This window comes from Polyodon spathula, chromosome 1, assembly GCF_017654505.1.
Source record: "Polyodon spathula isolate WHYD16114869_AA chromosome 1, ASM1765450v1, whole genome shotgun sequence".
Taxonomy (NCBI): domain Eukaryota; kingdom Metazoa; phylum Chordata; class Actinopteri; order Acipenseriformes; family Polyodontidae; genus Polyodon; species Polyodon spathula.
The window spans coordinates 103447181-103471379 of NC_054534.1; the positions used below are offsets into that span (position 1 = coordinate 103447181).

Sequence of the window (24199 nt, forward strand, 5' to 3'; positions counted from 1 at the left end):
TCCAACCTGTATACTTTTCTTTGACTTCAAAATGATTCAGTGCAGAGAAGCTACTTTCACAAATGTAAGTGCTCCCAAACATAGAACACAATTTCAGTGCCCAGTTTCTCAGATTTGGGAAACAGGACTCAGGAAGCAGTTTCCAAAACGGAATGCCCCTTTCATTCATCTTTGCAACAAAGAAAGGATCAGTATGCAGTTCACATAGTTCTAATTGTAGTTCAGAAGGATGGTAACTGAAATCAGCTTCAAGTGGATCATTAAAAAAAGTATCAGGTGAGTTTGTAAACTTTCAAAATCCTGGAAACGCTTGTTAAAATTGAGCTGCAGAATTTCAACGTCAGTAGCGTACCGGCTGAGCACATGTGGTAAAGTAGGTGAAACCCAAAAGCAACAGCCGAGTCATAAAAAGTGTGAGCTTGCTTCGGAAACCATCCAGGTGAGCAACAAGTTCTGACACAGTCTGGTACCTGCCTTGCAACTGCAGATTCAAATGACTCGCATGTCAGGTTATGCCAGACAAAAATGCCACGTTGCAAAGAAAAATGGAATCCTCCAGTTTTTCCTGAAACTCGCTGCTTACAGAACTTGCAGTGTTTTTCAGAAAAGCGATGGTCTTCTTTCGAAGTGGAAAGAATCCCTCAAGGCATTTGCCACGACTCATCCATCTCACTTCAGTGTACAACTCCAAGTTGCCACACTCTGCATCCACTTCGTCCAGATAAGCCACAAATTTGCGATGACTCAGTGATCTGTTGCCACCTCGAATCATATTTGTAAATTTCATGACCACATTCATAACATGATCAAAGTTCAGTGATTTTCCACACAGCACCTCTTGATGGATAATGCAATGCAGTGATGGATAGTCCACTCCACTTCAATAAACCTGCAAACCCAGCCTTTGATCCACGCATAACAGGTGCTCTATCTGTGACAACAGCCGACAACTTCTCAAAACCTCCAACATTTGTAGCAGCCTCCTGAACCACACCAAAAATATCTGAACCCTTTGTTGTCTGTGTAAAGAGGCTAACTTCATAAGTTCTTTTTGCACATGAATTACTGTCAACTGTCCGTACATATATCAGTAGCCGACACATCTGTACTATCGTCTAGTGCCAAAGAAAATAACAACAATCATGCATAATTTTCTCTAACTTTTCTTCCACATGTTATTGCATATCTGAAAAACTTTGTGAAACTGTACGTCGAGAAAGAGGTATTGTTTTGAAATTTTGGGACATTTCATCACCAAATGCCTTTGTCATTTGCACTGCACATCGTTTCACTGTTTCGCTGTCAGTCAGTGGCTTTTTAGCCCCCTAGAAAACGGTCTTCGACAATGAAACAAGCACTTTATACTCACAGTAATGTACATTTATCACAGCAGAATAAACAATATCTTAACTGTTGGCGAGCCAGATGTGGCAATGCCCAGCCATGGTATAAAGTATTCACTCATTGTCCGATCCCTCTTTCTTACCATAGGTATTCCAATCTCGTTGGTATTAATGTACATGTCAGGGCAGATAACAGAACGGGCTGCATAGTCCACTCTCTTTCCCATCATATGCTTTCTGAAGAGACCATCCTTCTTCTCCAGCAACTATTATAAAACAATAAAAAAAATTAAAAAACTGGTCACCATGACCAACATCCAAACTTATTAAATGCATTCTGATTGGCTGCTACAGGTAATATTTCAGCCACGCTTAATAAATGCATTCTGATTGGCTGCTACAGGTAATATTTCAGCCACGCTTATTAAATGCATTCTGATTGGCTGCTACAGGTAATATTTCATCCAGGCTTATTAAATGCATTCTGATTGGCTGCTACAGGTAACAGTTCAATGCCAGGTGTGTAAAGAAGTACAACCAATGGTTTATATCTAGTTTCATTCCCATCAGAAAAAAAAGTTTAAAAATAATACAGTCACTTTATCAGCTTAATAATGCACTTGAGGGCCTGGGTAGTTACTGCTTGCATAAATAGGATCTCATACAATACCCATGCAATTTTGAAATGAATTGCACACACCTGTCGAACGCCAGGGTATTTTTCAGTCATCAGCTTATCCAAGTCACTGTCGAACACAACGTTGACATGGCTCTGCAGACGAATCCAGGCAGAGTAGAGCTTATCAGACAGGGTCTGTCCAGGGATTGTAGATAAGAACGCGCGGTCTGTCTGGGCTGCAGCCGGACCCTCTGCCTACACAGACAGCGGAAAGGAAAGAGATGTATTTAAAAACGAGACAGTGAAACCATTTAGCCTCAACTTTACTGTTAACCAAATAAGCACTCAATTTTTCCATGAGAAATGACCATAAGAAAGTAACAGAATTCATTCATTTATTTAATGGTTGAAGAACGATATATATGTTACAGTAAAAGTCAGAATCTGGTCAATCTTACGTTTTACCGGTAAATGTATACATGGTTGCTTTTCAGATTTTTAGTGGTTAATCTTATGATTTACCAAAGCATGCTGGGAAATGCAGTTATATCATTGAAGAATGCATTTACTCCCTACATATAAATTGTTAATTAACAAAATAATCATTAAATGTCAGACAATATGTATTTCTGCATACACATTTTCCATTAACAAAATATGATATACAATTCATATTGGTAGTGAACAATATTTTGATCCACTTATGTAGAACAACCAACATTCTGATAAATTTGCGTATAAAACAATTCACAATGGTGTTGAAGGATACTGTACTCCAAATATATAGTAGTTTAACAAAATAACACTGTTAAATGCAAATTACAGTACCGTGAAAAAGTATTTGCCCCCTCTGATTTTCTGCATATTTTTGATACTAAGTTATCAGATCTTCAACCAAAATCTAGTATTAGATAAGACACCCTAAGTGAACAAATAACACAACATTGATACGTATTTCATTTATTTATTAAAGAAAGTTATGCAACACCCAATGCCCCCGTGTGAAAAAGCAATTGCCCCCTTAGACTCAATAACTGGTTACGTCACCTTTAGCAGCAATAACTGCAACCAAACACTTCCCGTAGTTATTGATCAGTCCCTCACAGCACCGTGGAGGAATTCTGGCCCACTCCTTCATGCAGAACTGCTTCAACTCTGTGACATTTGTGGGTTTTCGAGCATAAACTGCTAGTTTCAGGTCCTGCCACAACATCTCAATGGGGTTTAGGTCTGGACTTTGACTAGGCCATTCCAAAACTTTAAATTTCTTGTTCTTCAACCATTCTGATGTAGACTCGCTTGTGTGTTTCGGATCATTGTCTTGCTGCATGACCCAGCTGCGCTTTAGCTTCAGCTCACGGACGCATGGCCTGACATTATCCTGTAGAATTCTCTGATACAGAACAGAATTCATGGTTCCTTCAACGATGGCAAGTCGTCCAGGTCCTGATACAGCAAAGCATCCCCAAATCATGACACTTCTACCACTATGCTTGACTGTTGGTATGAGGTTGGTGCAGTCATGAACACTGACCTTACCCGAGGCGAGACAGGCCTGCAGATCCCTGGATGTTGTTCTAGGGTTCTTTGTGACTTTCTCTCAGACTCCCTCCATATACTACTAAAACCCACAAAAAGATCTGTGAAAAATGCAGAAAATCCGACAGGGTGCAAATACATTTGCACAGCACTGAAATTATTTAGGACCTTGGTTTTCAACAGAAAAATCACACTTTGGTTGCGACACAAACCGCGACAAATACATGCACTAAATAGATATATTTGCTTCCTTAATCCAGCATGATACACTCCAGTGGCACTTGGAGTTACACAGGACTCGTGAAAGCGAGACATTGTCACTAGCCAAAGGCACTTGGTTATTCTTGAGAATTACCGGTAAATGTCCGAACTAAAGCATTATGTTTGTTTCGGACATTTACCGTTTTGCTTGGTAAATGTTGACATTAACCAGTAAATCTTAAGATTTGCCAATATTCTGACTTTTACAGTAACACACACACACACACACACACACACACAGTACCAGTCAAAAGTTTGAGTCCACCTGCTTCAAACCAGGTTTTTCATGATTATCTATGTTTTTAACTGTATAAACTTGTCTATAAACGCTTGATATTTCATTATACGATAAGTGTACTTATATACGCTGATAATCGTAAGTGAATTGCATTCAAAAATTTTATTTTTAAATGAAAATGTATATCTTGTCAATTTCAAAGAAATGGTCACCCAAAGCAAGGGGACTGAAATGTGTATAACAAGGTGTTAGAACACTGGCCTAAGTATAAAAGTGTCTTTGTTAGATGTTCTCCGAGTTAACCAGCATGTTACCTAATTAACCTTTTGTCACCAAGTATTATTAACAGGTGAGGGTCCATGATTACTATAAATACAGGTAGCATAGGCACAAGTTTGTCATTCCTGAATGTAAGGAAGCAGAAAATGGCAAAATACGCTCAGTTAAGCAAAGAAAAAAGACAGTCTGTAATTACTTTAAGAAATGAAGGTCAATCTTTAAGACAAGTCGCAAGAACTTTGCAAGTGTCTGTAACTGCTGTGGCCAAGACCATCAAACGATTTGAAGAAACTGGCACTCATGAGGACTGAACAAGGTCAGGCAGGCCAAGGGTGACCTCAGAATCAGAGAATTCGAGTCACAAGTCTGTAAAAGCGGTGATTAACTGCCCCTGAAATACAAGCTCAGCTAAATGCTACTAGAAGTACAGATGTTTCAACATCAGCTGTTCGGAGGAGTTTACTTGAAGCTGGCGTAACGGGAAGAAATGCTGCAAACACCATTGTTAAGAGAGCAGAATAAGAGGAAGAGACTTGCCCGGGCCAAAAAACACAAAAACTGGACGTTTGAGGAGTGGAAGTCGGTCTTATGCACCGATGAATCGAAATTTGAAATATCTGGGTCCAACTGCCGTGTATTTGTAAGACGCAGAGAGGGTGAGCGCATGAGTTCTACCAAGTCCATGGCAAGCTCAACCAGCATGGCTATCATAGCATACTTCAGAGGCATGCCATTCCATCAGGATTACGCCTAGTTGGGCAGTCCTTCATTCTTCAGCAAGATAATGACCCGAAACACACCTCAAAGTTGTGCAAGAACTATCTGGCGAAGAAAGAAAGTGAAGGACAACTCAATCTAATGACCTGACCTGCCCAGCCTCAGAACTTAATCCCATAAAACTTGTATAGGACGAACTGGACAAAAGAGTCAAAGCAATGCTACCCACAAGTGCCCTACATCTCTGGGAATTGCTGCAGATGAGCTGTGAAGGCATGTCGGGTGATTTCCTGCTGAAACTTGTTAACCGAATGCCTCGTGTTTGTGAGGCTGTTATTAAGGCCAAGGATGGCTATTTTGAGGAATCCGAGATTTAGAGACAATTTTCAATTTTCTTGAACATTGCTTTGATACTCCTTATGTTTTGGTTTGTGCATTGTAACATGTGTTTTCATTTTCAAGTATTTACAGAAATGTATACAATGTAAAACATTGTCAATTAGGACGGAAAACTAGTTTCCAGCAAGTGAACTCAGACCTTTGACTGGTACTATGTACACACACACTATATTTTTAGAAGCACTGGAGCAGACCAAGTTGTTGGTTGTCTGGAAACTCACCTCCTGTATTTCAGTTTCAATGTTCTCTATGGTCTTGACGACCTGGCTGTTATCCTGCGCCATGAAGGCCAGCAGCTTCTGTATCATTCCACAGTCCTTCATCACCGCCTGCATATTCACCGTTTGTCCATTGGTGAACATCTGATCCCCAAGCCGGTTGACTGGGCGGTACCTGCAGCAGCATAAAAACGAGAGATTTTGTCAGATGTTACTATAACAGTGCGTTAAGAACAGCGTAGGAAGCTAGGAGGCAGGGACGCTGTTCAGGTAAGGAATAAACTAAGCTGTGAGGGAAAGCTCTCATGGCACCTGCTGTCAGTTTTGTACTAAGTTTATTTTGCTGCACTCCACCCTTCTCCTTCTTAATAAAATGTTAATGTTTCAGCAATGAAATGAGGAGCCAAGTCTTGGATCTGACTTTTAATCTTCTAGTTTGCATGTCCATTCAGACGGTTACAAAGTGAAACATGGACACCAACAAATGTATGTACAGAACAGCATTTCCACGCTGATTTGCCCTTGTGTCATGACATAGACTACTGTGAAAAAGTATTTGCCCCCTGTCTGATTTTCTGCATTTGTGTACATTTTTCACATTGAATTTGGTCAGATCTTTTCGTGGGTTGTAGTATATACAGGGAGTCTAAGAGAAAAAATGACACCATGGTTTGGTGCTTCTTTCATTTGTTTGGTATGCAAGGTAATCAAACATGCAATCTTCAGGTGTGAAAAAGTTACTGCCCCCCTACTTAACTCAACCCAATTAAAGGGATAGTTAGGGTCAGCTTTTTGAATACTTTGGTTAACAATCAGGCCTGATTTGGGCCAGCCCTGCCCAATATAAATTTCACTAACTTTGGCCCTTACCATCAGAGTGAAGTTGTTAGCACGCAGGTTCTACAGGTACATCGTGCACGATCAAAAGAAATTCCTGAAGACCTCCGGAAAAAAAGCTGTTGATGCCTATCAGTCTGGAAAGGGTTATAAAGCCATTTCTAAGGCTCTGGGGCTCCACCAAACCATAGTCAGAGTCATATTGTCCATTTGGAAAGACTGGAACAGTATGAATCTTCGCAAGAGTGACTGTCCTGCCAAAATCTCTCCAAGAGCAAGGCGTAAAATCGTCCAGGAAGTCACAAAGAACCCTAGGACAACATCCAAGGATCTGCAGGTCTCTCTCGCCTTGGCTAAGGTCAGTGTTCATGACTCCATCATCAGAAAGACACTGGGCAACAATGGGTTTCATAGCAGAGTAGCAAAGCGGAAACCACTGCTCACTAAGAAGAACATGAATGCTCATCTCAAGTTTGCCAAAAAGCACCTGGATGATCCTCAAGAGTTCTGGAACAATGTTCTATGGACAGATGAGTCAAAAATGGAACTTTTTGGCCAGCATGTGCCCAGTTATGTCTGGTGAAAACCAAACACTGCATTCCACAGTAAGAACCTCACACCAGCAGTCAAGAATGGTGGTGGCAGTGTCATGATTTAGGGATGCTTTGCTATATTAGGACCTGGACGATTTTCCATCACTAAAGGAACCATGAATTCTACTCTGTACCAGAGAATTCTACAGGAGACTGTCAGGCCATCCATCCGTGAGCTGGAGCTGAAGTGCAGCTGGGTCATGCAGCAAGACAATGATCCGAAACACACAAGCAAGTCTACATCAGAATGGTTGAATAACAAAAAATTTAAAGTTTTGGAATGGCCTAATCAAAGTCCAGGCCTAAACCCCACTGAGGTGTTGTGGCAGGACCTGAAACGAGCAGTTTATGCTCGAAAACCCACAAATGTCAGAGTTGAAGCAGTTCTGCATGAAGGAGTGGGCCAAAATTCCTCCACAGCGCTGTGAGAGACTGACAATAACTACGGGAAGTGTTTGGTTGCAGTTATTGCTGCTAAAGGTGGCGTAATCAGTTATTGAATCTAAGGGGGAGATTACTTTTTCACACGTGGGCACTGGGTGTTGCATAACTTTATTTAATAAATAAATATCAAAATGTTGTGTTATTTGTTCACTCAGGGTCCCTTTTATCTAATATTAGACTTTGGTTGAAGATCTGATAACATTCAGTGTCAAAAATATGCAAAAATGCAGATCAGACAGGGGGCAAATTTTTCACGTACATACTGCACATACATATCTTAACTTTCAACCTGTACTCAATCGTACCTGGAAGGCGGCACTACAAGGAGGTCCAGGAAGAACATGTCTGGATTGAATTCTGCCGTGGAACCTGCACAGACCTCCAGTCCCGAAAACAGAAGATTCAAGAAGAAACCTGAAACAGAACAAAAGGAGTTAGCATGTGTCTGGCTTCGGTTACAATGCACACACATTCAAACTGGCACAGAAAGAGTGAACTCCCAACACCTAAAACAAACAGAAAAATCAACTTTACTGTTTACATCTGCCCCTTAAAAAAAAAAAAAAAAACAGGCACCTGTACATGCTTTCCCCAAATCATATTAAGACTTCATATTTTAACCTCCTGTTCAAGATGACTATAGTGGCTCTCAAAAGTATTCACCCCCCTTGGACTTTTTATTGTGTTACAACATGAAATCAAAATTGATTTAATTATGAGTTTTTGCCACTGATCAGCACAAAAAAAGTCCATAATGTCAAAGTGAAAATATAAATACAAATATAAAACAGAAAATAATTCATAAAGGGGGGGGGGTGAATACTTTTGAGAGCCACTCTACCCAACTGATTTATTTTTTTATTTTTTTGATTGCTCCAAAAACGTCAGTGTGAGAAAAACCCAATTCCAACATTATTTACAGCAGTGGTTTTGCTTGTCCCTTTTGTAATAAGGCAGGGTTAGTACCTTCATTCTTCCAGAGCTCCACAATATGTTCCCTGGCAGTGCTGGGTGTCAGGTACCCCCTCTTTCCAAGCAGGGATTCATCTAGAACTAAAAAAATAAAGGCAGAAAAAATTATTCTTTTTTTTTTTTTTTTTGCTTTTTCGTGCTATTCTTTTTTTACCCATATGCAGCTCTGATTACTTTACTTTTAGGTCCTTTTACTTTGATGTTAAGTGCAGCTTTGAGTTACCCATTAATTCATTTCTTAGGCATTAACGTAATAAATGTGCAACGTAAATCGTTCACACTGGAGACACTGGTAAAATAAGTATAGTAGTGACAGTGAAAGTTTCTTCTGATGAATACAAAACACAGGGGCAGTTCCAGTTTTTGCCCTATTACAACACTGACTCTGTTACACTTATTAAAGTAATATCACAGCGTTGTAAAAGTGGAAAAGATCTTGATCCCGACACAGAAAGCTATAGTAATTAACAGAGAAGCAAGTGTGCAGATACTGTACTGTGCTTACCATCCACTTCAGGCTGTGCATTCGCTTTCCCTTTCTTTGCCTCTTTGTGCACAGCTGTGGGGTACGTTACTGTGAGCTTGCTGTTATGTTCTTTACGGACTACTGATCTGCCAGTTCTGTGGAAGTGAAGAAAGAACATGGTTTCCTAACTAGCTGCACATGAGAGTGGACAGTGGCTAGCGAGTTAAGCATTTTTAGTATTTCATCTTGTCCACTACCTTTGTCATACTCCCAGATTGAAATCATCTCAATTACATGCTAAAGATCACCTCAATTACTTGCTAAAGAATATACTGCACATAGCCCTGAATGGAAAAATAAAAACTTACTTGCAGTGGGCACATCTTTTTGAGTTCATGTGCAATCTCCAGAATTCCTTGATTAAAGTGTTCTTGCTTTCACAAACATTTTTCACCTGAGAAAAAAAATAAAAGACAAGGGTTTACAACACATGGCAGACCCCTTTGGTCAGATGGTTAGAAAAAAAAAAAAAAAACCCAAAACCCATAAGCTCCAATACTCTGGCTCTAACTTACAGCAATGGAGAAGTCAACTCATTTGATTGTAATTTATCCATGATAACAATAAACCTGTGATGGGACTCAGAGTTGGCTCTACTGAACCAACAATATCACTTCCTGACTGGGCAAGATCAGACTCTGCTGTGATGTGGCTGCAGGCAATTCCAGTTTAGACACTCACACTCTGTAAGACCTTCAGCAACGTCATTGAACTGAGCAATGCAGATTTATACCGCTCTGTTTTCAGACTTTTGGCGACTTCTCCGATTTAGCACCTGACCCTGTGAATTTAAGTTTAATACTTACAACGTTCTGGATGCCCGGCTGATTGTTTCTGAGAATCTCTGCAGTGTACTCCTCCAGAACCTCCTGAATCTCGTTTCCGGTGGCCTTGGCATTATCCACCAGGAACTGTGACCAAGTGAGAAGATCCAGTTTTATTTTCAGAAAATGTCACCCTGATCACCAACTCAGACCAAGTGCAACAACAACTACCCCCGTGCGCTGTAGTTTTAAAACCATGTACCTAAGGCATAACAGACCAGGCACTAAAATGTTTCAATTCACTATTGTGGTAAGGGAACACATGTCACATATACAGTACCTACCCTATTGAGTGTTTCTTCAAGGCCATAGACAGCCTGAATGACACCCACATCCAGGACCTTCAGCTGGTTCAGCAGCAGGTGAATGACACCACGGGAACAGGTCAGCATGTGACAGTTCAGGCAAGAACCTCGCACTAGAAGGTACAGTTTCTGAACAAAACACCAAGACAAAACACACTTAAAAAAACACCACCACTAACTGCTAGCACAAGGAAAAGGGACAACAAATGACTTTTGGGTTTGGATGCACAGACTGTTAACAGTTTTGTATGCATCCCTTAATCCTAACAAACTCAACACTGCATTTATTATCAGGCATCTCCCTTGACAGCCACAACAACGAGTTCTTCCAATGCCTTTTCATTTAGTGTTTTTCCCACACTTAGTTAGCGGCTGTTTTCCACAGCTGGATGTCTTGCAGAATGTGGACCAGGTGATACTTTGATTTACTATTTTATATCTGACTACTCAATGAACTCAGAGTTGCCTGTATTTCCAACGGCTGGATGTCATTCTGTGAAGTGAAGCTAAACTACATTTTGGGTGCAAATGCTGAATAAATGAGGGACTGCTTTCGTATATTTTTTTTTTTTTTTTTTTTACTTTACTGCTGTGTTATTTGCACAAATTACAAATAAAAATGAAAACTGGAATTCACACAAATATTCTTCACAATGACACCGGTGTGACACTTACATCAAAAAACAGTGGGTTGTACACGGGCAGCGGCAGCTCAATGTGTCCCATGTGACCAGGGCAGTTGTTGAAATCCTGTGTACAGGTGGCACACACTTCCTTGGAGTCTGCAGGTCCCAGGGATAAGTCATAGAGACCATTTACAGCAGGATTCCCCACATTATCCAAAAAACGGGGGTTGGTGATGGTCTTCACACTCAGTTTTCTGTGGATGAAGAGAAGAAGTCGGTCAGGATTTGTAATGAGTGAATTAACAATACTATTTACAGCAGTCTTTTTTGTGATTTGATAATGGCAATTTTGATATAACCTATAACTAGATCAAAGCAACTGGATGATTTGGCATAACAACGTATTAATTGAGACTGGACTAAAATAATAATAATAATAACAATAATAAGCCCGATAGCCTGCTCTGCTGCATGTAATGTGGCAACTATACATACCTTCAATCATTGCTTAGAATCAAAGACATAAACTGGATTTCAATGACGTTCACTTACTCACTATTCAATTTTAGCAAGCACAGTGCATACAGCTAGGCCCCAATAAGCTTCCAGTCGGTGGGCATACAGTTCCATCCAGCATCTCATTTTGCAACCCCTGACCAACATATTTCTGTCATTGGTCACATGTAGCCTATATACTCTGCAGAGATGCCAAGGTCAGAACAACTAAATTTGGGCAATCTGGAAACATTAAGAGCGGGGGGAAAACTCAACACGAACGTGTATTAGTTTTCTTTAGTTTAGGAGTGAGGCTGCTAAAATAGAGACAAGAAATGAAATAAATGAGCGAGTATCACGGCAAACGAGTGGCTCTTGATATGTCCGACCGTATCTGTTAAGCTACGAGCTGGTTAGACTGCATATCATTTTTTATACAATTTGGAAACTATGGTATACAGTATTGTTTACATAAATGGCAATGAACTATTGTAGAGGTTATTAAAATAAAACATTAACGTTTCCTATTTACACGAACACACACGAATCTGCAAGTTTGAATCCGTGCACAGTACGTATTTTAGATTGTTTTTCTTTCTCAACTGAAAAATAAACCACTTTTGTATTGTTAAAAAAACTGCAAAATCTGACTATTTCAATTCTATTAATCTGCTAAATGGGAAGATTAAAACTGGTGTCTTGCATGAACACGTCTGAACAACACAGCTGCACGATGCACACGACTAGTGCCAGTAAAACAACACGCTTACCTTATTTCTTTTGAGGAATATATCCCAAAAGATATGCCTTCAACGCGCCTCCAAGGTACGTCTTTAGCAAACAACATCTTTTAATGGATTCTAAACGCAAAACATGAATAATACTTGATAAAAACATACAATTGCGCACATGGAAATCACTGGACACCCGTAACACGAATTTCGATTGCCACACGTGTTACACGCTGTGGGCAGTTCCATTCTCAAAACCAGTCAGGGGAGGACTTCAGACAATATATTACTTCGCTTTAAACTAAAACCTCAACAATAATAGAGAATATGAAATTGTTATGTTATAAACATTTGACTAGAAGTGTGTTCTTAAAGGTATGTAGCACAAAGCATACTAATTGCAATTAGAAGAAATAGGCTGCCCCTGCTCCTGAGGAGGTCAACTCTATCCCAGCAGCCAGCGCGAGTTTGTGCTGAAAAGATGGCGGCGCCTGGTGTGCATGCGGGTTATCAGCTTCTCGGGAGCACGCGAAGGTTATTACAGAAATTGGACAAATATGCTGTTTTCAGGTGAGATTTATAAAACACAAAAAGGGACTTGTTGTGTGGTTGCAATTGTTAGTAAAATACAGTTTTGCAGCAATGTACGTATTGTATTAACAAAGGCCTAGCATAATGTGACCCTGTGTGCACCACGGGCCTTTGTGTTGATTTATTATTAACATATCCAGACAGTAGTGATTCCACTGCTTGCTTGCCAGTTAAGTATTTTGTTTGTGCAGTTTAGTTGGTTAGCGCTTTGCTTGTGTTCAATTAAATATGAAGATGGTAACTGTAACTCCGAATTCTTCCACGATAGCAGTGGAAATGGGCTTCCAGGAATTGACGATTAAACTGCATTCTCCTCTGTAACTGCACAACGAATCCATGCTTTGGAATCGGCTGTGGTTTAGCTCATTTATTTAAACTAAGCATTTGCCTTTAATTTTTCTCTTTTTTGTTACAGAAGTTATTCTGGGAGCTCTGCGCTGAATCAAAATGCTGCAGCTGCACCACAAGGTGGTGTGTGTGTGTTTTTTTTTTCCGTATCTCTTAAATGAAGTGTGTTCATAAATGGAATTAAGTTTTCTTTTCAACAATTATTTCGTTTTGATTTATTAGCAGGCTGTTCAGAAGAAATAGTACTTCCAAGGAAGAAAAAGTGGTGAGTTTGGTTGTGTATTTAATGGCTTCTAAAGTAAAGTTTTGCAGCACATTTTTTAAAATTAAGTTTACGGGATGAAAATGCTCCCATTGAATTTCCCTTTGATCTATTCCTGGACTGTGTGTGGACCGTGGGTGAACGTTCTTCTGTCTAGAAGGAATTCCGTCAAAATGGCATCTCCAAGGTCTGTTATTGATTCTTATAGAAATGCGAAAAAGTGTGGGAGGAGTATAAATTTGAGGAAAACTGAAATGTTTATGCACGTACAGTGCTTGAGTTGTCCTGACTTTTTCCCGTGTTGAACTGTAACTTTAATGAACCATAGGTGCCTAACTATTTATTTTGCCCCACAACTTTCCTTGCTCCGTGTATAAACACTATTCAGTGGTTTGTTATGGTTTTGCTTTTACACAGTACAGGTTTAAAGTTTAACACCAAATTTAAATAAGGTGTTAATGTTTATTAAGCACTAGTAATAATCTGAAGCAGTGCACTATTTAAAAATAGTCAATGTTTTTTATTGAAATTAATGTTCACCTTTCAAGCGTGTTGTGTATAACTCATTCAGTCAAAGACGTTAAGTAAAATAAGCTTGTGTATGAAAAAGACAACAGTCGCAGTCCTTATGAAAACAGGGGGCTCTGCTTAGTCCTTGAAACTTGTATCAGAAACTGTATGAGCCCTGTATTACAACACCCATGCAGTTTTTGCAACTGATTTATAAAATTAATATTGTGAATTGGGCATATGTAAAAAGTTTGAGTAGCATTTCAAAAACTGTTAACTAGCCCTGTGGTATTTCAGGTTGATCCATCTGGTAAAATGACAAGTTGTAAATGAAGTCATTTCTTTTTCTAGAATCAAGTTCAAATGGCTTGGAATGCATCAGACCTGTAGAACCCCAGTTTAAAAGATTGGTTTTGCCCCAGGAGGGGGGAGGGACGGCTTCTGTAACGGGAGTCTTATTTGCATTACTGATTTAAACATTTAAGCAAAATGTGGTAATAGGAAAAATTCCAATGGAAATGTTGCAGTTAACACCTTGTGAATTTGTAGATCAATGTATTTGAGCCCAAATGTAGTAAATTGTGTTTTTTGTTTTTTAGGGATAAGATCGCTGTTCTTCAAGCCCTTGCATCCACAGTCAACAGGGTTTGTAAAATTGCCTATCCTGTGACTACTTGAAAAATAATTAAAATGTATGCTTCTTTCCTTATTGAGTGATACAAACTAAGTTTCTTTACAGGATCCCACAGCTGCACATTATATGTTCCAAGATGACCCGTATCTCATTCCTAAGACATCTGCTGAATTTGTGAGTTACTCCAACAATGGGGGAATTGTTTGTCACACCAGTAATTTAAAGAATCTCACAAATTAGCCAAATGTACAGCTGTACTGTATCCCATCCAATCCACTGTTTTACCTGCCTCTGTAATAGTAGATTCACATTTAGTTTTGCCCACTTAGGCAGAGCGTGCAAGAATATTCTTTACTCCAATTCTGCAATACCAAGTGTTTTCTTTCTCTCTTAGAAATTGTACTCCCTCTCCCAAGAGTCTGGGAGAAACACTGCTAAGTACATTATAAATACCTACCCAAAGTACTTCCAGAAGGATTATGCAGAACCACATATTCCAGTAAGTCTTGCATATGCTTTGCATGTGACTTGCATGTTAAGTTTTTTATATATAGATATAATATTTTTGCTGTTTGTATAATACTGGCCTGTTCCTTTTTCTAGTGTTTAATGCCAGAAGCGTTTGAGCCTCAAATTAATGACATCAGTGAAAATGCTCTGAATGAGCGGATTCAGCTCCGACAAGTAAAAGCAGCTGTGGATATCTTTGACCAATTAATTCAAGGGGGTGAGTGTACTGTTGGCAGCAATTGTTTCCCCAGACCTTAAGTTTGGATGTTTTTGTCCTCCAATAAGTTGAAAGCCTTTCTGTCCAAGTGTGTGATTTCATAGACCCAGATTTTTAGCACTGATCTTAGATACCTAATTTTAACTACTAGGAAAGTATCTTGGATATTTGGTAATAGTTGAGTCTGATCATGGAACTGATTTATGTATACAGTAGTTTAGTTTTGCGTGCAGAACCCTTTAGTTTGCTGTATGTCAGACTACTTGGCATTAACAGTGCTCCCTCTCTGAAAGTGGGATTGGTTTTTGGGCTGTCTTATTCAAATTGATTACTATTGTAATAATCCCTGTTTAATTTGCTTGAATTGTGCAGGAACAACAGTATCTATTGAAACCACAAACAATCTGTTGGATTTGCTGTGCTTCTATGGCGACAGAGACCCTGTTCGAGATGACCAGCCTGAACATAAGGAAGCTGATGAAGTGGTATGACATTCAAGATTCACATGTTAGTGAGTGGAATTAAAGTGAAACCAGGCCTATTTGGAAGGCAAATGTATTGTCCTGTGCTTATTTGCACTTCATGTATAAATCTGTGGGGAAACTCAAGGCTCACTTTATTTACATCTGAATGTAAATGTCTGACCGGATGTTCAGTTTGGAATGAGGTGTTAATTTTGTAGCAGTAGCAAACCAATCTTAAGGTACAGCATCTGGATTGCTGTCAGTTAACAGATGTGATACCAGCATTTATGGGTGTTTTTCTATGACCTTGATTTACATTACCTTGCCTCAAGCATTTTGTGTTTGGGATAGGGAAGACCTTTTTTTTTTTTTTTTTTGAATAAAGGTGTGAACTGGGTGTTTTTGTACCACGTCGATCTACTTGGCTAGGTCTGGTCTGGCAGTGATTGGTGCAGGGGTACGGACCTCTGCTGGATAATGGGAGCAGAGTGTAAATGCTCCCCTGTTCAGTCGACATGTGGCCAGCTGGCTCAGAGGCATTTGCACAAAAAAATGCCTGTGCCTGAGCCAGCAGTATCTTTGTGCAAGGGTACCCTAATACATACTAAATATGAAACCACATGCATTTCAGGAAGCTGTCCAAGAGGACTTTCAGAAGAGACAGAAAGGACGGCTACGCAAAGCTTCAGATTTGATAGGAGTGGTCTGGAGGTGAGTTTGGTTTGCTTTATCTTCTACTTTAACCAACATCAATTTAGACTGCCTGAAAGAAAATAATTGGTTTGGTTATGTTTTCAGAGAGAACAACAATGCAGAAAGGATTTTCAATATGATGCCAGAAAAAAGTGAACGTTCCTTCTGCGCTCTGATCAGGGGGATGGTGAAGGTACTGTTGCAGTGTGTGTATAGATAAATATAAAACAGCGTGGTTGGCTTGGGGGGGCTTGGTATTCCATTTTTTTTTAAATCTTTTTTTTTTTGTCTCCTCAGTATGGTGCTTACACAAAGGCATTTAGCGTGTATGCTGATTTATTGAATCATCGAATGACTGGTAAGTAGATGCTGCATTGGATATCTCAATTGGAACACTGCTTCAGTTTACATTTTAATATCCGTTAAGAATTTACTTTCTGTACTAATTCTTGCATTGGTCTGGGTGCTGTCATGATTTGTTATCCTCTGCAGTAATTGCTAAACAGTTTAGTGTCTGGCAGTGATGATTGGCGCAGGGGTACGGACCTCAGCTGGATAATGGGAGCTGAGTGTAAATGCTCCTCTGTTCAGTCGGCATGTGGCCGGCTGGCTGAGAGGTATTTGCATGAGAAAACCGCCAAGGTCTGAGCTAGACTTTGCAAAATCAAGATTGCAGAGTAATTGTAGTACTATAAAATGCCCTTTCCCACGTATAGAAGTGTTAAGTAACTGAACCTCCATTTCATCTGAAATGTATTATATTCCTTTAAACCAGTAGAGCAGTTCAAACTTTCCTCTACAATGTAGAAGCGCTGTGATGTTTCAAGCTCTCCTCCTTTCCTGCAGCGGATGTCCACACGTTCAATGCACTTATAGCTGCCGCACCAAATACGAGGGAGAAATACAATGAGAAATGGGAGCTTATTGTGGTAAGAGGACCATGGCTTTTTTTTTTTTCTTCAGGAGCATCAATTGAAAAAGTTAAGACTTTGTTTGTTTTTTAATAAATATCCAGGTTATTGGATTTAATAAGGAGCCTAAAAGGTGGGACATCTTGCTCTGACTACAGACTGCCTGGCAATCCAAAGGAGAGAAATTCAACTGACAATTCCCCACCCAAATCTAGCTGTTCTCCTGGTAGTCGGACTTGGGTATAAACCAGCCTTAGCCTTGCACATTTATTTTTAATAAAAGGATAAACTGGACTACTTAATGCATATTTGTGTATTTTGTGGAACCTTAATTTTCATTGCAAGTCTGTATTCATTGTTATATAGGGTGGATTCTGTGAGGCCAGTTATGCAATGCTTAAAGGGGGGGGGGGGGTTTTGCTGCTTTTATTTGCTTATTATACGCGGACTCCTGGCAGGGTCTTACTGTATCTATCCCAACGTCCACTTCTGGGTGGAACTTGACTATCCCAGTACAAGAGGTTCCTATCTTAACTATACAATACAAGGTTTATGTTCACCTAAATAAGTTAACTGTAAGATGAATTGGAGGAATTATTTATTTTTTTAGTATAGGGATAACTGTTTTAAGGCTATACACTATTTTGGGCCTCTTAACTTAAGTTTGTCATCTCCAGGAAACCTTGAATCAGATGAGTGAGCAGAAGGTGCAGCCTAATCTATTGACATTCAATGCAGTCTTGAAGAGCCTGAGGAAGTGTGGCTCACTTGCCAGAACACAGTCCTTGCAAACACTCAATGAAATGAAAGCTCTGGGCATTGGTAAGTTGCCTCCTCCCCTGCTACATCTGTATAAAAAGAGATCTAAAGCTATAAAAATGCATTTTTACATACATACAGTAATTGGGTTTGCCCTAGGGACAGATGGCTACAGTGTGTAGCCCACATTCTGAAACACCATAAGGTGTTTAAGTTTGACAGACTTGAATAGACCCTTTTCTGCTTTCAGATTATCAAGGCATTGTCATCAATCTTTATGAATAAACATTATCTCTATCATGCCTGTAAATGCAGTAAAGCATTTCTTGGCAAGTTTAAGGTCGTTGGACATTATTCCGTTTTTGGCAGTGATGATTGGCGCAGGGGTACGGACCTCAGCTGGATAATGGGAGCTGAGTGTAAATGCTCCTTCTCTTCAGTCTGCATGTGGCCGGCTGGCTGGGAGGCATTTGCACGAGAAAACCGCCAAGGTCTGAGCCATTTTCAAAGCAATTTGTGCAACAGATGCAAGTTGTTTTGGAATGTCTTGAACATAAAGGTGTTAAGTTGTTTTGTGTAATTCCTTTGATCCATGCAGACTTGCCAGTATTATCAGAAGTGTATTCATCCCATTTTCTGTTCTAGAGCCAAGCTTGGCAACGTTTGACCACCTGCTCGGTATCTTCTACAAAGCTGGTAAGATTGAAGTCTCTACTTAAGTGCTTTACATGGATGGTTATTTTGTACAGTAAATGTATTTGAGTAAAAAAGCTTGAAGTATTCACAGACATGATCTGCAGAGTCATAAATCTGCAATAGAATTCTAAGCGTAGTGGCTGAAATGAGTAGCCAAGTGGTTTATTGTGTCTTTGTGCTTGCTTACCCTGTAGCCTCCTCTGTCAGAGGGCCGACTGACATGATCTTCGAGGTGCTTGATGAAATTGAGGGCAAGAGCTTTGTGGCTCAGGATCCAGATGATGGTAGGAGTTTATAGAAGGCACATTTTAATTTCCTTCATTTTAAGGGAGAAATAACCTCCAGTACTGCCTTGCAACTATCTTCCCAGTAGAAAATATCTTGAGATTGAAACCATTCTAGTAAGTGAAAGAGGGAACTTTAGTCTAGTCTATGTGGATGAACTTTCACTGTTCATTTACATCACCATTAGTGCCCCAAAGTAGACGAGAAGCAGAATTGAGGGAGGGGGTGTTCATGGAGATTTAAAGAGTTAAGAACATGGCTGAAACATGATGTTGGCTTGCACTCTACAATATTTATTGCATCTTTTAATTCTCATTTTAAATGCAATAGTGTTGGCACTAACTTTTTTTTTTCCATCCCATTTTCAGTATATTTCTTTTCCAATGCAATGAGAGTAGTAAGTACTTCCTTTTTATTGGTCTCTTCCAATTATAATACTAACTTTCTTGACAAACTTACTGACTCTTTTCTCTTTTTTTTTGTAGTGCCTGGATCTGAAAGATGTAGAGTTGGCCTACAGGCTGCACCAGCTATTAGGGGAAGGAGACAACTGGAAATTGCTGGGTGATGCTTTCCAGCAGAGTGTCTTTTAGTACGTTAAGTGTAATAAGCACCACCTAAAGTTGGTTTAGCTCTGCTCAAAGTGGATACATAATCAGCCTGAAGTGCATCTTCGTGGGATGGGGACTGGAAAATTGCATGCATGAAGTGTCACACCAGGCTAGATTAACAGTCATGATACAATAATTGAATTTATTTTTTGTAGCTATCTTTTAAAAGATAAATAAATGAAATGTTGGCATTAAACAACCAAGTGCAGGATCTCCAGTAAAGCCTGGCAGTGATGATTGGCGCAGGGGTACGGACCTCGGCTGGATAATGGGAGCTGAGTGTAAATGCTCCTCTGTTCAGTTGGCATGTGGCCAGCTGGCTGAGACATTTGCATGAGAAAACTGCCAAGGTCTGAGCCAGCCTGCATTAGAACCTGGTTATGTTTTGTTGTCCTTGTACAACAATTATGTTATTGCACAGCACTTAAAGTACAAAAAAATTACATTTCAAGTATTTTGTAATTGAAATCTATTTTCTGTGTGATTTGTATTAATCTTTTTTTGTAGTGGCAGATTTTTCAACCTGCTGTGTATGATGGAACACATTGATATGGTGATGAAGTGGTACAAGGACCTGATCCCATCAGTAAGTACTGTTATGAGCTTTAGAATAACACTTTTTATAATGTTTGCATCAGTGAGTATTCTATGTTTTGATATCTGAAATAGTGTAGAAGCCAGTTTTGCAGTGTGGCAATAGTTATTGGTTGAATTCCATGATGGCAAAGGTTTGATTTATGGCTAGTGTATGCAGTAGAAACACTGACAGTCAGTTAACAAGATTCTACCCACACTTTAAGGGAGTATTCTGAATCCACTGTATCCCGTTCCCACTTTCAGCTCTACTACCCCAATTCTCAAGGGATGATGGACCTCTTACAGGCTCTGGATACTGATAGTCGATTGGATCTCATTCCTCAGATATGGAAAGGTCAGCTGTTGCAGGATATTTTGGGAGATCCTGGTGTTAATTGTGCACTTAATTTTTTACTTTAACTGCATTCAAGCTGGCTTATGCAGCCTCATCCACTTATTGGGGGGCAAAAAAATCAAACTTAAGGTGCAAGGAGAGCTTACTTGGCAGTGATGATTGGCGCAGGGGTACAGACCTCAGCTGGATAATGGGAGCTGAGTGTAAATGCTCCTCTGTTCAGTCGGCATGTGGCCGGCTGGCTGAGAGGTATCTGCATGAGAAAACCGCCAAGGTCTGAGCCACTTGAGTGCAAACGGATATGGATCCAAAGCGCCAGTACTGTATTATTGGATGAATGCACGTTTAGAAATTAGTCATATGTAGTTTGTTGTGGAATGTCGTGTTTTTTTTTTTTAAGTATTAATAGGAAGTTTTTGTATGTTTTTAGATATAAAACAGCTTGGTCACACAAACAAGGCAGATCTTGTGGAAGAGGTGTTGGCACTGATGGCACGAGACAAGCAGAGTCCGGAGGTAAGGGTTGCACAAGTGTTTCAGCCTGAGGCATTTATTTTAATCTTTCAATCTAAATTTCCACAGGTTTAAATGTTGTGGTTTTTTTTTTTTTTTTGGGGGGGGGTGGTTCTAGGTGCAGGCATCATTTGCAGACTGCTCTCTGGCAGTGAAGTCTGTGTATGAGGTGGGAGACCGGGGTCGCACTGCTTTAGCATGGACTGCCAGTGCCTTGGGAAACATCACCTCCCTCTTACTGAGAGCAGGGAGAATGCAAGAAGCTTGGTGGGTACTCCAGGACTACTGCACCGGTGTAGTTACCATTACATTTAGATAGATCTGCTTTTTAAGGTCTGTTTGAGGACAAGTTTCATACCTGGAGGCAGCTTGATCCTGCACTCCAAACATGAACCACTACCTTTTATTACTAGTTTATGTAACACTTTCTGCTCCTGTTAGTTGTACTGTCCCAAAATGTGGTGAGCTGGTCTGTGCAGTGATGATTGGCGCAGGGGTACAGACCTCAGCTGGATAATGGGAGCTGAGTGTAAATGCTCCTTCTCTGTTCAGTCGGTATGTGGCCGGCTGGCCGAGAGGCATTTGCTTGAGAACCGCCAAGGTCTGAGCCAAGTAACATTAATTATTCTAATTTTGTTTGGCATTAATGTTTGAGCAGGTCACAATTTAACTGATTTTATATTAATTTGCTGCTTTTTTTTTTTTTAAGGGGCATACTTAAGCTGTTCAAAGCAAATAACAGAATTCCTGGGTAAGTCAGCAAAACGCTCCTGACCTAACACTAATCTTTGGCTCCCTTACCAAAATTAACAATAACGAATGGCTTCACACTGCATTACCTGGAGTAACCCTTTGGTAGTGTTAACTGGAGTCTGAAAGTATACGTTTTTGTAGTCAAGGCTATGTGTGAAATCATAGGTAAAAGCGCATCCCTATTGGGAGTGTGAAGTGGTCAAGGTTGTGATGTCTAATGACTTCTTGTCTTTCCAGAGAGGCGCTGCTAGCCGAGTTTTTGGAGTGTGCTAAAGAAAGAAAAGACAATGACCTGGCTATAGACCTGGTGAAGCTGGCGGCCAGTTTCAGCTTGACCACTACAGCAAAGTTGGCAAGTAGGGTGAAGGAAGAATTTCTGCTGTCTGAGGAACAAAAGTAAGACTTAATTCCCAAAGTTGATTTAACTTTTTAGCAACAAAAAAGAAGACTGGTTGAAAAATTGCACAAGTTTCAGCAGTTGACAGAAAAAGATGCCTTGAGATGGAAATACTTTTGCATCTAAACCATAGTATAAAATGTGCACTAGATTAACCCTTTGCGCTCTTTAGACATGCATACTGGTAAATCCTCTCCTGATCACTTGATTTATCACCAACCTCCTCAATAATGCGATCCAAGTCAACTATAACATCTCAAAGCTCTGCAAATGTCTGTCTGAGTGCTGGATGCAGAAGCAGCTCCTTTGTCAGTGTTATCTCTAATGCATGGGGCTATGAAGTGGTACATTTTTTTTTCTCCTGTCATTAGTTTTCTGCTTTTTCCGGAGAATAAACAACTAGTGGCCTGTGCTTTTGTCTTTTTGATGTCAGACAGTGTTGGAAAACATGGATTGAGAATTGATTAGCAGTTTGCTACACATGTGGACTGGCAGAGTATACTGGTGTTTTTTTTTCTGAAGAGACTAATTGCAGATAGCAGACTGTTCGGTTCAAATTGCATGTACTGCTAACCATTGATAGAGATGATGCGTCTACAAACTCTTGCCCAACAATGACTGCAAGCTAACGAGATAACAATGCTGTGGACTAGAAGGGAACAGGCTCTAAAGACTTCAGAGAGATCAAAAGAGATAATCCCACTGGCATCAACAGGGGTCGCAAGGAGATAACAAAAGGCAGATGTATGGACCTTTTGTCTCCAGGAGTGTGAAGAATGCACTGAGTTCAGAGGTTGTCACACTAGACTACACACACAGACACACACACATTAACACTCACACAATAAATTAAATTACCTTTGCAATTGGTTAAGTGTCAGAGAAAGGGGAGGTGGACCATCTATACAGAAGGGTATTTAATGTCATGCAAACATTGTAATGTTGAGTATTGTTTGTCCTGTACCTGGGACCAGACTCCCTGCATTTTCTTGAATCTACTTAATCATCATCATTTTTTTTTAAGTTACTTCAGACAGGGTCTGGCATTGGACTGCAAAGGGTTAACTATTCAATGGGGGAAGGCTTAATTTTTTTAAATCTAAGTTAATCCATGATCTAACACATTTCCTAGGTGTCGCTTTGACTCACTGTAGCACTGTCCCCTTATTTCCTATAGATCTGTTCCTAACATGTAGATCTTTTCATTCTACTCTAGGAAATCCTTGGAGGAGTTGGCTGTCTTGAGCAGTGACAGTAGTAGTAGTGATAGCGACAGTGATGGAGAGTGACTTCTACAGCAGCACATTAACCTGCACTGAAGCTCCACCAAGCGTAATAAGATCCCCCATAGGTGCCTGCAGCACCACAATGTGATGGACTGTGGACCATGTTTAATTTTAAATGTGCAAATTTGTAAGAAGCCTGCATTATGTATTACAAGCAAATTTATAGCACTCAACTTAATTTAAAATAAATGACAATACAATGTATATTAATGTTATACTTACTGAAATAAAGATCATTTACTGCAGTTGCATTTTTGCCCCCTCACTTCCCTTCCCTCTTGTGCTGGATGTCTTACTTTTTGATTTGTCCTTTTTGTATTTTCCAATCCATTTAACTCTTGAAAAGGACAATTGGGCACTAGTTCCACCAGCCCCTTTTTAGTGCATAGACCTTTAAACCAGGGTGTACATTAGTCATTTGAATGATCAAGCTGTTTGGAAGCATCATTCATCCTGTTTTAGGGTTCAATTTTGTTAGTCACCTTGACTTAACCTCTTTTATATGGTAGTGACCTGACTTCCAAACTGAGGACTTTGACTTCTAAAGATGGTTTCAACTTTGGATGTGTGGATATATATAAATTTGCACAAGGACTTAAGCTTTGTTAGTACTGCATGTGTTTACTGCTGGTTAAAAATGCCTTTCTGATTTTATGCAGCAGCTCCAGGTCATACTGCATTACACATGCTTAGACATTCACATTCCTACACAAGCTGTTTTCTGGGTTAGACATGTACATTGTTAATGCAACAATACAGGTGACTGGTTTACTTAGATTGTGTCATTTAGGAGAAACAGATGGGTTAATGCTGAGAAACTACTGATTTATGTTCAGTAGCAGGCTCTAATAACTTGACCAAC

At 39.9% G+C, this 24199-nt stretch overlaps 2 protein-coding genes and 6 non-coding genes across 11 annotated transcripts in view; 7 read left to right on the plus strand and 1 right to left on the minus strand.

Annotated features, from left to right (window-relative positions):
• The window catches only part of polr1a (RNA polymerase I subunit A), a 30081-nt gene extending 17876 nt beyond the window's left edge, over window positions 1–12205 (minus strand). Inside the window, exons 1-11 of the mRNA XM_041268601.1 lie at window positions 12006–12205; window positions 10790–10994; window positions 10094–10243; window positions 9792–9896; window positions 9294–9379; window positions 8965–9080; window positions 8454–8540; window positions 7793–7901; window positions 5617–5788; window positions 2044–2217; window positions 1487–1609 (exon numbers count right to left, since the gene is read on the minus strand). Of these exons, the coding sequence (XP_041124535.1) occupies window positions 1487–1609; window positions 2044–2217; window positions 5617–5788; window positions 7793–7901; window positions 8454–8540; window positions 8965–9080; window positions 9294–9379; window positions 9792–9896; window positions 10094–10243; window positions 10790–10994; window positions 12006–12082 (1404 nt within the window). The 5' untranslated portion in view covers window positions 12083–12205. The remainder of the gene's footprint in view (window positions 1–1486; window positions 1610–2043; window positions 2218–5616; window positions 5789–7792; window positions 7902–8453; window positions 8541–8964; window positions 9081–9293; window positions 9380–9791; window positions 9897–10093; window positions 10244–10789; window positions 10995–12005) is intronic.
• A 224-nt stretch (window positions 12206–12429) lies between these two features.
• Window positions 12430–23597, plus strand: ptcd3 (pentatricopeptide repeat domain 3). Of its 4 annotated transcripts, none has more exons than XM_041268613.1 (24): window positions 12430–12536; window positions 12973–13028; window positions 13128–13170; window positions 14277–14322; window positions 14417–14485; window positions 14706–14810; window positions 14915–15038; window positions 15411–15523; window positions 16134–16213; window positions 16301–16388; window positions 16493–16553; window positions 17042–17124; window positions 17784–17928; window positions 18511–18561; window positions 18756–18845; window positions 19215–19243; window positions 19332–19438; window positions 19965–20043; window positions 20298–20388; window positions 20819–20904; window positions 21020–21168; window positions 21611–21652; window positions 21892–22050; window positions 23268–23597. In XM_041268613.1, exons 1-24 carry the CDS (start codon window positions 12448–12450, stop codon window positions 23338–23340), a joined length of 2058 nt encoding a protein of 685 aa, XP_041124547.1. In that variant the 5' UTR covers window positions 12430–12447; the 3' UTR covers window positions 23341–23597. The 4 variants fall into 4 exon arrangements, with proteins under 4 accessions (XP_041124547.1, XP_041124566.1, XP_041124556.1 ...); XM_041268632.1 differs by having other exon boundaries at window positions 13131–13170; XM_041268622.1 differs by having other exon boundaries at window positions 12973–13025.
• LOC121326025 lies at window positions 15939–16073 on the plus strand. The gene has a single exon (XR_005951410.1). It is a non-coding gene; the product is annotated as a small nucleolar RNA SNORD94 (small nucleolar RNA).
• Window positions 16710–16848, plus strand: LOC121326005. Its single transcript, XR_005951406.1, has one exon. It is a non-coding gene; the product is annotated as a small nucleolar RNA SNORD94 (small nucleolar RNA).
• On the plus strand, window positions 18228–18367 carry LOC121326000. The gene has a single exon (XR_005951404.1). It is a non-coding gene; the product is annotated as a small nucleolar RNA SNORD94 (small nucleolar RNA).
• LOC121326008 lies at window positions 19682–19818 on the plus strand. The gene has a single exon (XR_005951407.1). It is a non-coding gene; the product is annotated as a small nucleolar RNA SNORD94 (small nucleolar RNA).
• LOC121326014 lies at window positions 20535–20673 on the plus strand. The gene has a single exon (XR_005951408.1). It is a non-coding gene; the product is annotated as a small nucleolar RNA SNORD94 (small nucleolar RNA).
• On the plus strand, window positions 21374–21513 carry LOC121326020. The gene has a single exon (XR_005951409.1). It is a non-coding gene; the product is annotated as a small nucleolar RNA SNORD94 (small nucleolar RNA).
• Window positions 23598–24199: the final 602 nt, after the last annotated feature.